This window comes from Typopeltis vanoorti, chromosome 22, assembly GCF_054136105.1.
Source record: "Typopeltis vanoorti isolate ZY-2024b chromosome 22, IOZ_Tvanoo_1.0, whole genome shotgun sequence".
NCBI classification, from domain to species: Eukaryota; Metazoa; Arthropoda; class Arachnida; order Uropygi; family Thelyphonidae; genus Typopeltis; species Typopeltis vanoorti.
The window spans coordinates 61,277,533-61,292,175 of NC_143570.1; the positions used below are offsets into that span (position 1 = coordinate 61,277,533).

The 14,643-nt window shown below is 34.8% G+C and overlaps 1 protein-coding gene across 2 annotated transcripts in view; it reads right to left on the reverse strand.

The window, feature by feature from the left end:
* Positions 1–14,643, reverse strand: part of HSPC300 (hematopoietic stem/progenitor cell protein 300) — a 96,528-nt gene that overhangs the window by 72,270 nt on the left and 9,615 nt on the right. For both annotated transcript variants that reach the window (XM_090412067.1, XM_090412066.1), the window contains exon 2: positions 14,051–14,133. In XM_090412067.1, coding sequence (XP_090268193.1) covers positions 14,051–14,133 — 83 coding nt within the window. The remainder of the gene's footprint in view (positions 1–14,050; positions 14,134–14,643) is intronic.

A 14,643-nucleotide genomic window follows, 5' to 3' on the forward strand; every position in this document is an offset into this window, starting at 1 on the left:
GCACTCTCTTAACAGTTATTTCTACTCTTTAATCAACTTGTACCTCTTCTAAAACTCAGATATACTGCTGAAGGCTTAGTGTTTTGGCTAATATTTCTCCTGTTGCATATAAATTTATTCCATTAATCAGTTTACCCATTCCATACCTACACCACTAAAAATACACTCATGTTTTTTGTTTACCTACCCATTTTCACTGATTTTATCTTGCTGATTTGTCACAGTAATTGTTCATATGGTTAAAGATTCCTGATGCTTTCTAATAGATTTATATAAAAGAATAACATCATCACCAATAAGTAAAGATATGAGTGTAGTAAACCTTACACTAATGTCAGATTTAATCTATTCTTTAAAAACGTGATCCAACATCATATTCTGGTAAGTAATATTACAGAGCATACAGGCTACTATGATGGTTCAGCACTATTAAAGAGTCATTACTGATCCTTATTAATAATCTTCTTCTGAACTAGTGTCTATTACTTATCTATTTTAGATCTCCAATATGATCAACTCTTAGATACGTCCATCAAATTATTGCCTTTTCAAGTCCCTTCCCCCATTTTTTTTTTTTTTTTTTTGTTTCAAAATACTTTTGTTAATCTGTCAGTTTCAAGTGATTATACCACCTACAAATGTCTTTGCTTATGCATGCTTAAATAATCACATCCAGTTTAAAATGGTTCTGCCATCTGTTCAATCTTCTGAGAACTCTCATGTGTTTAGACTCCTTGATCAACTGTTTCTGTTCCTAATTTATTTCTGACTTCTATATGTTAAAGATTGGCAGAATACTGCCTTGTATGTTAGTCTGATATTTTGGTTGTTTTTTTTTATTGTTCTGTATAAATTTGAGTGAATTCTGTAATTTGCCTTGTTTATTTTATTATCCATCTTGATATTTAATTTTCTATCTCTGAGATTTACCGCTGATAATGCAGTTGTTTTCTGTTTCCACCCTGATTATTTTCATTGTTTTCAAATGCTGTTTCATACTGAATATGTTACACAAGTTACTGAATTTTTAAAATGTAATTAGGATTTTACAAAATGTAGATACCTTTGATTCTGTTAAGCAAAGTGATAATCAACAACAACGAAGATATTGTATTTTAATTACTTGATTTAATGTTAAACCATTTGTTCCTAATTTATTTCTGAGTTCTATATGTCAAAATTTGATATTTTAAGGATACTTGTGACATAAAGATTGAATAATATAAGCACGTAAACACAAGAAAGATATTTAATTAGCCAAATATTTCGGTCTGAAAATTGCAGACCACCTTCAGTGGCACTACAAGAACAGTTTTAAAAAAATACAAGGTGGAATACTAACAATAGATCATTTAAAAATAGAACAAGCCGCATGATGTTATATCACTAAGTATTAAAGGGAATATTATTAAGCAGAGACATGATCAAAATAAAGATATTAATTAATAATATTAAATAACATAAAATTAATATGAATTAATGAGTTATCCTGATTAGACTTTCCCAGATTTTTGATACAGATATACAGAAGAAAGATTAGAAGCATTACTCCATCGTCCTAACCTGAATTGGAATGACTGTATATGAATATCAAAAATCTGGGAAAGTCTAATCAGAACTCATTAATTCATATTAATTTCATGTTATTTAATATTAATTTCATGTTATTTAATATTAATTACTATCTTTATTTCAATCATGTCTCTGCTTAATAATATTCCCATTAATACTTAGTGATATAACACCACACGGCTTGTTCTATTTTTAAATGATCTATTGTTAGTATTCCACCTTGTATTTTTTTAAAACTGTTCTTGTAGTGCCACTGAAGATGGTCTGCAATTTTCAGACCGAAATATTTAGCTAATTAAATATCTTTCTGGTGTTTAAGTGCTTATATTATTCAATCTATATGTTAAAGATTGGCAGAATACTGCCTTGTGAGTTAGTCTGATATTTTGGTTGCTTTTTTTTTTTTTTTTTTTTTTTTTTTTTTGTTCTGTATAAATTTATTTCCTATACATCATAGGGGAGCACAGTTTGTTAATGTGTGGAATGAGTTTGAAGGACGAAGTGAACTATATAAGAGAGAGATGGACTGCATTTGAGTGGTATGGTGTGAGATTGCTTAGAGGGACTGCTGCTGAAAGGTAGAGGAGTGAGTACAGAGAATGAATCAGATCAAATGGGAAGTGATGTGGAAAAGCAGGAGAGATTGAAGAGGTGGTTATGAATGAGGAAGTGAGTGGCATGAGTATAGAAAATGAGAGAATGGGTGTGCAAGAGGAAAAGGGAAACGGTGAGGCTCAGGGTGGACAGAGGTACACAGCGTGAGAAAGGTAAATGCTCCAAGAGGATGTATGAGCATGTGTAGACAGGAAAGGAATGGGATGACCTGGGATCAAGAGGAAACAGTTGGAATTGAAAAGGGTTCTAAAATGAATAAGCAGAAAGGGAAATGGCCCCATCGAGCATGGAGAGATCACATTGAGTGAGTGGTATCAGTGGAACTAGCTGTAGATCCAGGAATGAGCTGGTGTGTTTGTATACAAATGCTAGAAGTGTAAGAAACAAGGCAGATGAAATGGTTGCACTAATTGAGTCTGTTCACCCAAAAATTGTTGGAATAAGTGAGACATGGTTAGATGAGGATGACATCCTGACAGGAATAGAGATGGAAGTGTACGATGTGTTTCATGAGGATAGAAGGAGTAAAAAGGGAGGAGGGAGTGCTATTGATGATAGAGAAAGAGTTATGTCCATACAAAGTAGAGATGCAAGAGGGAAATAGCGCCAGTGGTTTTGAGGTGGCATGGTGTGAGATAGAAGTGAATGGAATGAAATACTTGGTTGGATGTTGTTATAGACCAGGTAATGTGAATGATAGTGACTATAAAATGTATAATCAAATTAGCCAAGCAAATAAGAAAAGAGTGATCATTATGGGTGATTTTAATTATGGCAATATAGACTGGAATGATGAGATAACAACTGGAAGTAAAGAAAATGAGTTTCTTGAGGGTCTTGGATTTGGTCATCTCATCAGAGGATGTAATTATAAGTGAAGTGTCAAATCACCCACCAATTGATGAGAGTGACAATGAGGTGATTACCTGGGTGGTTCCCAGCAGTGTGAAGACCTCTGTAAGAAAAGGGTATATATGGAACTACAAGGGGGGGGTGATTATGAAGAGCTCAGGAGACAGCTTGTGGGTGTAGCATGGAATGAGCAGTTAGCTGGAAAAGAGATCAATGCAGCTTGGGGGATTTTCAAAAACTATCTAGTAGATGCAATGTCTAAATGTATTCCAAGGGTGAGCAGGTTAAATAAGGTAGGTGTGAAATGGATGAATAAAGAGATTAAGCATGCGATAGAGAAAAAGGGCATTATGGAGCAGCATAAGAGAAGTGGAAATAACCAATTCCATGAGGACTACAAAGACCAGGCAAGGCAGGTGACTTGGTTGGTGAGTGTAGCTAAAGTGAGGTATGAACAGCAGTTAGCTAATCAAGCCAAAAAAAATCCTAAGGAGTTCTTTCGATATGTAGCCAGCAAAAGATAGAATGATTATGGAAGGATGACATTGATTGGAGAAAATGGTATAAAGATACTTAATGAGCAGTTCATAAAAGTCTTTCAATCTTGTGAATGTAACTTTATGGAGAGATTGGGAGCAGTTGATGATGGGGAAGAGAGACTGACTGTAAGTGAGCAAGGTGTGTGGGGAGTTGAGCAAACTAGATGTAAATAAGGCTGTGGGACTTGATAATATATCACCACGTATTCTGAAGGAATGCACCAGGGATTGATGCTGGCCTTGACATATTTTTTTAATATGAGTCTTGCACTGGGTCAAGTTCCTAAGGAGAGGGAGGAGGGCAAGATTGTGCCACTTCATAAAGGAGGTGATAGAACTCAAGCATCAAACTATAGGCCTATCTGTGTGTCAGATGTTGTAGTTAAGTTGTTGGAGAAGCTTGTGAGAACTAGGATTCAGAATTGGGTTGACAACAATGGTATTATCTTTGATGGACAGCATAGGTTTGGTAAAGGGAGGTCATGTTTTAGTAATCTACTTACTTATTACAATAAGGTGACTGCTTTCTTAAACAGAGGAGAAGGATACACAGTAATATAATTGGATTTTGCAAAGGCTTTTGATAGATTACTGCATGATAAGTTGATAGTCAAACTAGAGCAGATGGGGTTGGATATTAGATTGGTGCAATGGATTGGAGACCGGCTATCTGATAGGTATCAACAAGTTGTGTATGGGAGAGTGATATCCAGGAAAAGGAAAGTTACTAGTGTGTCTCAGGGGTCTGTTTTAGGGCTGTTTTATTATTTTGAGAGTGAGTACCAGTTGTGTGGGGAGAGTGAAACATATGATAGTGCAGTAGAGAATCTTGGCAAAAGTTGGGAGAATGTTAGTCTGTGATACTGTTGAAAATGCAGTGGTGGAAGGTCAGGAGAACAAAGAAGTATGCTTACATGGATTCCTTTACAGGACAAAGCATGAGATCAAATGATTGCAGCGATGTCAGGTTACTGGTAGAGCTGAGAAGAGAAAATAACAAGAGGTGTGAGGTAAGAAATAGGGATATACGAATAAGTGAGAAGAAGAGTAAGAACATTTTTATGGCGATTCTATCCTATGAGCAAAACTATGAGAGTGTGACTAAATCTTGTTTCTCTGGTGTGAAAATTAATAATAACAGTGAAGCTGCCATTATGCAAAAAGGTAAGGTGAAAGAACTGACTGCTTTGACTGGCACTAATACCGTAACTTGGAAGGTGAAAAGTACTGTATGAGAGAAGATATGAAAGAGTTCCTGGAACAAATGGAGAGAGAGAGAAAGTAAAGAGAGCAAGTCTGCTACCATACTATGATACGAGAGTTGAGGAAGAAGGCAACGAATGCAAATGAATTGCTGCATGGGTTATGCAGAAGGAATGGTGTGCAGTTTGGAGTGAATTTGACTGATGGAGGAACTTTTATAATGCTAATGGACTGCACTTAAATGGATTCAGAGTTAGTTATCTTGAGAAAGCATTATTCACTGAGTGTGATGCACAAAATTAAGTAAACTGAAGTTATTAGAATGGTTGCAGGTGAGTGTGTGTGTGTGCAGGCACCCATGAGGTGAGTGAATGTGAGAATGACCAAAAAAAAAGTGTGAAATCTAGTCTGTTGTATGATAAAATCAAATGGGGAAGGCAATACTAATGCTAGAAGTATCGTATCAGGAATAAGAGAGAAGAGTATTTGGCAATAGATGGTGCAACCTTGTCAAAAAAAGTTATGGGCAATAGTGAGACTTTGCTGAATAAAAGCTATAGCTGCAGGGATAGAATGTGAAAATATAGTAATTCCAGGAAATATACAGAGAATAGGACAGTGGGAAGCATATCGCTGGTGATGAATGAAATGCAGCTAAAAATCAGATCAGGAAGAGTATGATAAAAGCAATCTAGTATGAGATAGAGGCCAAAAGGGGAAAAAAATACAATTTGGATGTTGATACAGACATAGTGTAAGGGATGCGAAGACATGCATTTGGCAATGATAAAAACCAACTATTAAAAGGATTTTATAGGATTGATGCAGAGGAAATATTTCAGCACTTGAGTTAGCAGGGGCAGAAGTGGAAACCAAGTAAGAGTGCGATTAGCGAGGGTATGACATTTTCCATTTGGAGATTGGAAAATGAGTAGCCAGAGTTGTGAGTGCTTTGTCAATGAATGCATTCAAGAAGAGGTATAAGAGATATTGTGTGAATACTTAATAATTCTTCATACTCTACAGAAGTTCCTATGCTATGCTATGCTATGCAACACACACACACACACACACACACACACACACACACACACACACACACACACACACACACACACACACACACACACACACACACACACACACTTCTTTTTGACATTGACAAAGTTTATTACCATAGAATATTTACGTATATACAATTCAAACATCATTATTTCATTTTATGTCCAGTACACAGATTCCTTACAAAGTATTGAGTACTTTCATTATTTTTACAAATATCCATAACATAAATACCATCATCAAATGATGATGTACCTTCAAGGGGTGTCCAGGATATGATAGTAGATGAAAAACTTACATCATTGCTAACTTCCTATCTACAATTTTCCTCTAAATCAACCTGTTACCTGTCAAGACTATGATAAAAGCAATCTGGTATGAGATAGAGGCCAAAAGGGAAAAAAAATACAATTTGGATGTTGATACAGACATAGCGTAAGGGATGCGAAGACATGCATTTGGCAATGATAAAAACCAACTATTAAAAGGATTTTATAGGATTCAAAGACAATGAAAATATCAACTGCATTGTGAATGGAGAACCTATAGAACAAGTAAAACATTATCAGATCTGATATTTTTGTCCTCTAAGGCATTTTTTACTCTATTAATCCCACTATATTTTGATCCACCTCTGGGTATTTTTCCTGACAACCTGGCAGAGAACACTTGTTTTGCTAATCTTTCCTCTCCAATTCTGTTTAAGTGACTAAACCACCTGAGATTAAGTCTGCTAATACATTCTTGGATGCTAACAATGTCAAGTTTTTTACTAATTTCCTTGTTTTTAATATAATATTGTCGCCATCTGTTCACACTCCTAATCTTTCTCACGACTGTCATACCTGCAGTCTCTAGTCTTTGATCAAGTGTTTTATTTCTAACCCACCTCTCAGATCCATAAATTAAAATTGGTTTCAACACTGTCTTGTATACAGCTAATTTAGTGATTTGACTAATTTCTCCCTTATTCCATATAAATTTATTCAGTTGACGTCCTACCATACCATGTTTGTTGATTCTGTTGTCTATTTCCATATTTAATTCATCACCTTCACTAAAGTAGCTGAAATGTTTTACTTGTTCTATAGGTTCTCCATTCACAATGCAGTTGATATTATCATTGTCTTTGAATTGTTATTGCTGACCTTCATACCAAATCTATTACAGCAGTTATTCATAGAATCTTGCAGACTTGTACTGGATTTATTTAGAAGTATAACATCATCCACATAAAGTAAAGAGCTGAAATTAGCACCTCCAATTTTGATATCAGGTTTAATACCACTTTCCTTAATAATGTGATCTATATAGATAATGAATAACATGGGAGATAATGTACATCGTTGTCTGATACCAGATTTAACATTAAACCATGTTCCTGCACTTCCTTCAATTCTAACTGCTGATTTGCAACTCAAATAAAGACTAAGCATTTCTTGATATAAGACCTATTAACACCATACAACTATAATGTTCTGAATAGCTTTTCTCTTGGCACCTTGTCATATGCCTTTTCCAGATCTACAAAACTTAAATACAGATCTTTCTTATATTCCTGTGATTTCTCAATTATTTGTCATCAAGTGAAAATCTGATCCTGACAGCCTATATTTGGACTGAATCCAGCTTGTTTTGTACCAAGCTTCCCTTCCACAATCCTTCTGAACCATTTCTCAAGTATATTTGCATAAATCTTACTAGTAACACTCAATAAGTAAATACCTCTGTAATTCTCACATTCAGTTTTCTTTTCCTTTTTATACATGTGTATTATGATAGCTCTACTCCAATCATCTGGAATTTGTCCCTCTGTCTAGGCCTTCTGATTTATGCAACGCAGCCACTGTAGGACTTTTATACCTCCATACATGACCTGTAGCTGCTTTTGCCATAAGAATAAATAAATAAATAAAATAACTTAAATGATAAAACAGTATATAAGAAAGCCTATTTAACAAAGTAAGAGGTATAATCATAATGTATTAAAATTAAAGGAGTGATTTAGTATAAGGTGGAGGTAAGAAAAAGAGAAGAGAGACTATGCCGAATTTTGTAATTGTAACATAAAATAACTTGAAAGAAACAGTAAATTTATAAAGTGAGATTGTTAATATGATTAATAATAGTAATAACAGAAATGTTGAGGCAGTGTAATCCTGCTGGCCTTTGAAGCTAAAGTGAAATTTTAAGAAGAGATGAAATAACATACTTGTGGTTTTTATGATTTTTGAGGTGTGTGAATGTGTGTGTGTGTGGGGGGGGATGTTGCTCTAATAAACTCTGTTGCTTCACAGTTCATATTTTAATGTTCCATAGCTGTTTATGTGTTTCAAATTTTGCAAATTTTGTTGAGCCAAGTGAGCAGTGGTATAGCTAGAGGGAGGGAAGGGTCCGTCCCGGGCAGCACTTTGAACCTTTTCGAACTTTTGCAGTTAATCCTAAAACACAGTCTATGAGAACTCAGTGCCAAATACTGTAATACTACTCCAAATTTTCCTCACAATTGCTGTAAGTGTTGCTAGTTGTGATAGGAGTTTTTCTAAATAAAACTGATTAAGAACTACCTACATTACTATGAAATAAACTTCGCCAATGTCATCGATTTTGCTAACAGAAAAGCAAGAAAAATAACATTTTAAAATGTTGAAATTAAAGTTTTACTTCAAAAATGAACAGGGTGTTTCAATTTATTTCCCTATACAACTTTTGACTTTTTGTAGTATTTTTGGTGTGTATTGAGAGGGGCGGCAAACACTCTAGCTACACCACTGCAAGTGGGTATGAGATGTTCTCTCACAGCTGCACCATATGAGTTGTTGGAGAATCCAGTAAGTAAAGAGTTGTGGTAGATCATGTTATACAATATGTAACTTATTATGATAAGTGTTATTGAAGCAGTTTCTTAGTATTAGTAAGAAGTGTTTCAGATTTTTGACTATTTTGTGTATCACCATAAGAGGTTTAGATCCTGGCAGATTTATAACAGACCTCAAAATGCACTTTTTGGGTATTTTTTCCAATTTAGACAGCTGTTTGCATGGTGTTATTATAATAATAATTACAAAAAAAAAACACCTCAGTAGATCAACATTTCACATTTAATTACTGTAAATAGTTATTTACTGATTTTATATCCTTCTGTTTTAACTCAACATATTTCATTCTTGTCTGACTAATGATGATGATGCTACTGCTGCTTGCAGCCACTGTTACTGGTTATGAAATACAAGTCAATTTTTATTAAACTGGATTTTATTTATTTATTTTTAATCTGGTATATATTGTATGAGGTACTACCCAAAACTTCAGGGAATTTGAATAATGTGCGTGATCTGGTTAAAGCATGGCCTTCTGCTGCTATAGGAGGCAAGCAGTAACCTTTGTGTTTAGTATGCCAACAGCTGACGAGCTGAGAGGCTGCGTTCTTCAGTTATGTGTGTTTTGTAAAATGGTGTTTTAGTTATTTGGTGATTTTCTTCTCCAACTGAAATGCCGAATTTTAGGGAGCAAAGAATCTGCATCAACCTCAAAAATACTCCTGCAGAAACTCACCAAATTCTTAAGGAAGCATTTGGTGGTAATGCTATGAGTCAAATCAAAACTTTTTGTGCTGTAAATGCTTCATGGATGGATGAACATCTGTCAACAAGTGAGCATTCAAGACAATCATCAACAGATTGTAGGCAAAGTATCCATGATTTAAAATTTTCCACTTGGTCAGACTATAATAAATTTAGTTTAATTTAGTTTAATCCTTTATCCAAGTGTGTGCAAACAAAGTTTGCGCCTGAAAGTATCTTCAGGACTGGGGTAAAGTGGTACAACAACGGGCAACTCCTTGCAAAGGTGGAGCAAGCTACCAACACTCCTATCTCAGTATCTCCGATAATGCAAAACATCTCCTTGCAGAATATGTATAATGTTATGCATTAAGGGAAAGGCCACTACCCGGACTAGTTTCAACCTTTATTGAGGTCTTTTCAGTGGGAGCCAGGCCCAAGTGGAGATACCAAGGCAGAAGCATTAGCAAGGTCATCTCCACCTATAGGAGCTGCCAAACGGTATGCCACCTTTTTATTAAATTACTCTGGATTTAGAGAAAGATGTTGAAAGTTTATTTTTCACTTGGTCAGACTATAATAAATTTAGTTTAATCCTTTATCCAAGTGTGTGCAAACAAAGTTTGTACCTGAAAGTATCTTTAGGACTGGGGTAAAGTGGTACAACACCGGGCAACTCCTTGCAAAGGTGGAGCAAGATACCAACACTCCTTTCTCAGTATCTCCCATAATGCAAAACACATCTCCTTGTGGATATGTATAATGTTATGCATTAAGAGAAGGGCCACAACCCAGACTAGTTTCGACCTTTATTGAGGTCTCTTCAGTGGGAGCCAGGCCCAGATTAATTTAATAAAAAGGTGGCACACCGTTTGGCAGCTCCTATAGGAGGAGATGACCTTGCTAATGCTTCTGCCTTGGTATCTCCACTTGGGCCTGGCTCCCACTGAAGAGACCTCAATAAAGGTCGAAACTAGTCTGGGTAGTGGCCCTTCCCTTAATGCATAACATTATATATATCCGCAAGGAGATATGTTTTGCATTATGAGAGATACTGAGATAGGAGTGTTGGTAGCTTGCTCCACCTTTGCAAGGAGTTGCCCGGTGTTGTACCACTTTACCCCAGTCCTGAAGATACTTTCAGGCGCAAACTTTGTTTGCATATACTTGGATAAAGGATTAAACTAAATTTATTAAAGTATCCATGATGTTTGAGAGCTCATAGGACTATCATACAGGACCATTCAATGCATTTTGTTGGACATTTTGAACATCCCACTCACACATCATTCATTGTTTGACAGTTCCTGGTTTCCAAATGACAGTCATTTTCCATCTCCCCACCTATTTACCTGACTTTGTCCCCTGTGAACTTTTTCCCTGTTCCTCAAGATAAAATTCTCTCTAAATGGGTGATATTTTGACATATTTGAGGAGGATCAGGCAGAAATGCAGAAAGTGCTCAACATAGTCACACTTGAGGCCTTCCAGTGATGCATGGAAGGCCTCAAGTGTGACTATGTTGATATAGTTTGATATAGTCCCCCCAAGGGGGGGGACTATATCAAAGGAGATGGTGGAAACTAGAAGTTACGGTGAGTAATTTATTTTATTTTATTTTTTTTTATATAGTCGAATTCCTTGAACATTTAGGTAGCATTTCATATATATTCAAATGATGGCATCCAGATATGTTAAGAACTTAAAGTAGATCATGAAATTCTGGTCTACTGTTTTTGCACATTTCCAAAGTTGCAGCACAAAAATAATTTGAAATATAAAAAGCTGCCCTATACATGAATGGTTTGCTGTTGTAGGCTTTCAGAATTATGTCATTCTGAAAGCCTGTAACAGCAAACCAATGACGTTCCCTGATATTTCAAGAGTGCACAGTTGTTAACTTTCCCTCTGAACATAAAAAGTTATCAATGTTCTTATTTAAGAAAATAATTTGTATTAATTAAAAAAAAAGTGTCTATTTCAGAATTTATTTTCCAAGTAGAACATGGGATCTACAATGAATTTGTTAATATCACAAATAATGCTCATTTGAATGTGGCCAACATTCTAACAAGCTGAATCATCAAAAAATAATATGGCTGTAATGAAAATATAGTTATCATAATCAAAGAAATAAGGTAATTCTTAACCACATGGGTAACAACAAGAACAAAAAATAGCAAACTTTTAAAAGTTTATTTTCCATAAGACAACCTGAAGAACTTACCAAACTTTACTTTTCTCAGACATCTTTAATTATCCCCTCCCCACACACACAAAATGTATATTCTGGTAATTTCATGTTGCAGAAAAATCTGTAGATAAATTATGCCAAGGGCCTTCTCATTATTAATTTCTTCATGGAACACTCTGAAAGATTCCAAGTGCAGGTACACAAAAATCTACTACTAGGCTGCAGCTTGTGGATGATGTTTTGGTAATGTAATTTCATGGCACGGATACTGGAACATTTCTGCCATATTTAGCCATAACTCAAAAATAAATTTCTACAGTAAAGAAGTAACAGTCTTTTCTTTCTAGATTTATGTTAATGCATCGTTAGGAAGACCACTTTATTGCATACAGAAATCCCCCCCCCCACACACACACAGGCAGATATATTCATTCATATCACTCATACTGAGAATGGTTATTGTGTAAGACCAGAGCCATGGTTCAGACACAATTCTTTTTCTCTCTGTTGAACTCAATCGTTTATACCCCCTCCTTTTTTTTAAACCAAAGGCTATAACATCTGTTGCCCTCCCCCCCCAAATGAATATATTATATTCATTCCCCTACCCCTCCTTGCCCCAATCCCATGAAATAGTACATCTAACTGCATTTCGTGTCTGGTGTATATCAGGAAAACATTATAGCAGTTATACTAGAATACTCGATATAGCATACCCAAGTATATAACTGGTAAATCTAACTGATCAACAAGGTAGTCGATAAATTAGATTGTGCTCTGAGGCAAACAATTAAATATCGCCCCTGATGGATTATAAGACAAAAATATAAGAAAATCTCCAATTGCTATTTTGCTTTTATTACAAAAGAAACATTAATGCAAAACAATTACAAAATAATATTAAATGTTTGCTCTACAGGGATTCACACAATAAAACTGTTTATAAGTCTTCTAAATTTAAATTATAAGCTATGCCCACCTCTATCGATATAGTTGCTAAATGAACCAATCTTTCTTGGGTCATTGCTGTTCGCAAATAATTTTTAATCAGTTTAAGCTCGGAAAAACTTCTTTCTGCACTTGCTATGCTAACAAGAATTGTTAGCGTAGCGATGCTGCATACCCCAATATGGCTGAATGATCGCCCTTATTAAGCCATGCCATAAGGTAGGCTGCTTTTATGCTACACCCTGTTGATCAGCTATGGACAAACTTGGAAAACAAAAAATATACCAACCCAAAGTATTTTGATAAGTCTTAAGCATCAATCTGATGACTATATTTTGGACTTGCAACACAGAATTAGATGAAAGAAAAACTCACTTTTCTTAGAAGCAGATACAAAACTAAAAGAACACTTTTAGAACACTCCAGTTCTAAAATATATACCCCAACCCCTAACGTATTTTTGCTGATCAAGTTGCCCAATATCTAGGTAAAAACAATTTTAAGACCTCTAGTCTAACTACATAGAATGTTTTATTCAAGTCCTAAGAATGTTTGCTAAAACTTTTGTCTATTATTTTTGCAGTTGCAATCTTATCTTGATGTCCACTGCATTCCTCGTATTGTGTTCACAGAGCCAACTTCACTTTTTCCCCCCTTTTATATTAAATCTCATCCACAAAAAAAGTCAATAACCATTAGTACATTTAGTATAATGGGTAGGCTAACAGTTAAATAATTAGAAAGTCTACTCTAGAGATCAAATAAATAAAGAACTATTTTCAAGTCACCCAAGACCTCAGATTATTTTTGTTGCCTCACACTGGAGAACAAAAAATTATCCACCATATACTTCCTGAAACATCCATCTAATAGTAGGATTTAAACTCACAGCCTGTATGAACAGAGAGAGAGAGAGTATGCATTCAGCCAACTAGGCTGGCAAATAATGTTCTACCTATAAACCTTATATTTAATTATGTTGCCAAATCAAAAACATATCACTCAGGCAAATAATCAAAAATTATCACTTAATTAGAAACAAGCTTAATTTAATGCAATGTAATTTATTTTATAATGGAAAATTGATAAACATGATAAGCAGCATCTAATGAAGTATAATAAACTGTACATTTGGTATAAAACATGTTAAGTTACATTCCATTATGGTACATATCAAAAACAATTTTTTCAACATAATGAAAACTGAAAGCTACAGTGATTACATTTTATATTACATTATATTATTACTAATAATGTGAAATAACAAATTTAAAACATTTCAATACAGTTAAGAGTAGCAGCAAGTAAACAGGGCACCCATTTTATGTTTTCTTCGATCATAGCATCAGATTTTTTTTATTAATTGAGCTTAAGTTAAATAAATACCTCATCAGTTTCTTTTAAGTTTATTGAAGACAACAAACATGTCAAATTATAACTGCTACACCTTTTGTTACAACTAAAATTGCAAACCAGTCAAGTAGTATAAAGATTTAACTTACCCTTGCTTCTAAATATTCAATCTTTCTTTCAAGAGATGTCAATTTTTCATTCAGAGTTGCTAATCGTGCTCTACAAGACATATCTACAAAACAAACAGACAAACAAACAAAAAAGAGCTTTAATCTAAATCATTGTACGATTTGGATGCAAGATTAATACTTTAACAAATTGTCTCTCAATTCAACAGAAATATACATTAAAATCATATTTTACCACTATTAGGAATCTAATAGTGGTAATCCGCGATGAGTCTTCGGACTCCTTGGAGGTGTCAGGAATAATAATAATGACAGCATTGGCAAGAACTGAAATTTCAATTTATAACTGATGAAAATATGCTGGTCTGGTTGGCCGAGTTGATATGTACATCCTTTCCAAATAATGTTCGACTCCCACCATGTGCACTGGTTAAAAGTTTGCAAATGTCTTTAGGTGGTAGATGCATATCACTGTCCAACATAAGATCACTACTGGACAATAGTACACATCACACTTATTGGATAACTGAAGCAGCTTGAAAAAAAATACCATGGTTGATCTCTAGAGAAGGACTAGTAGATTGTATAACTCGTATGTACAATCAGTATTAATG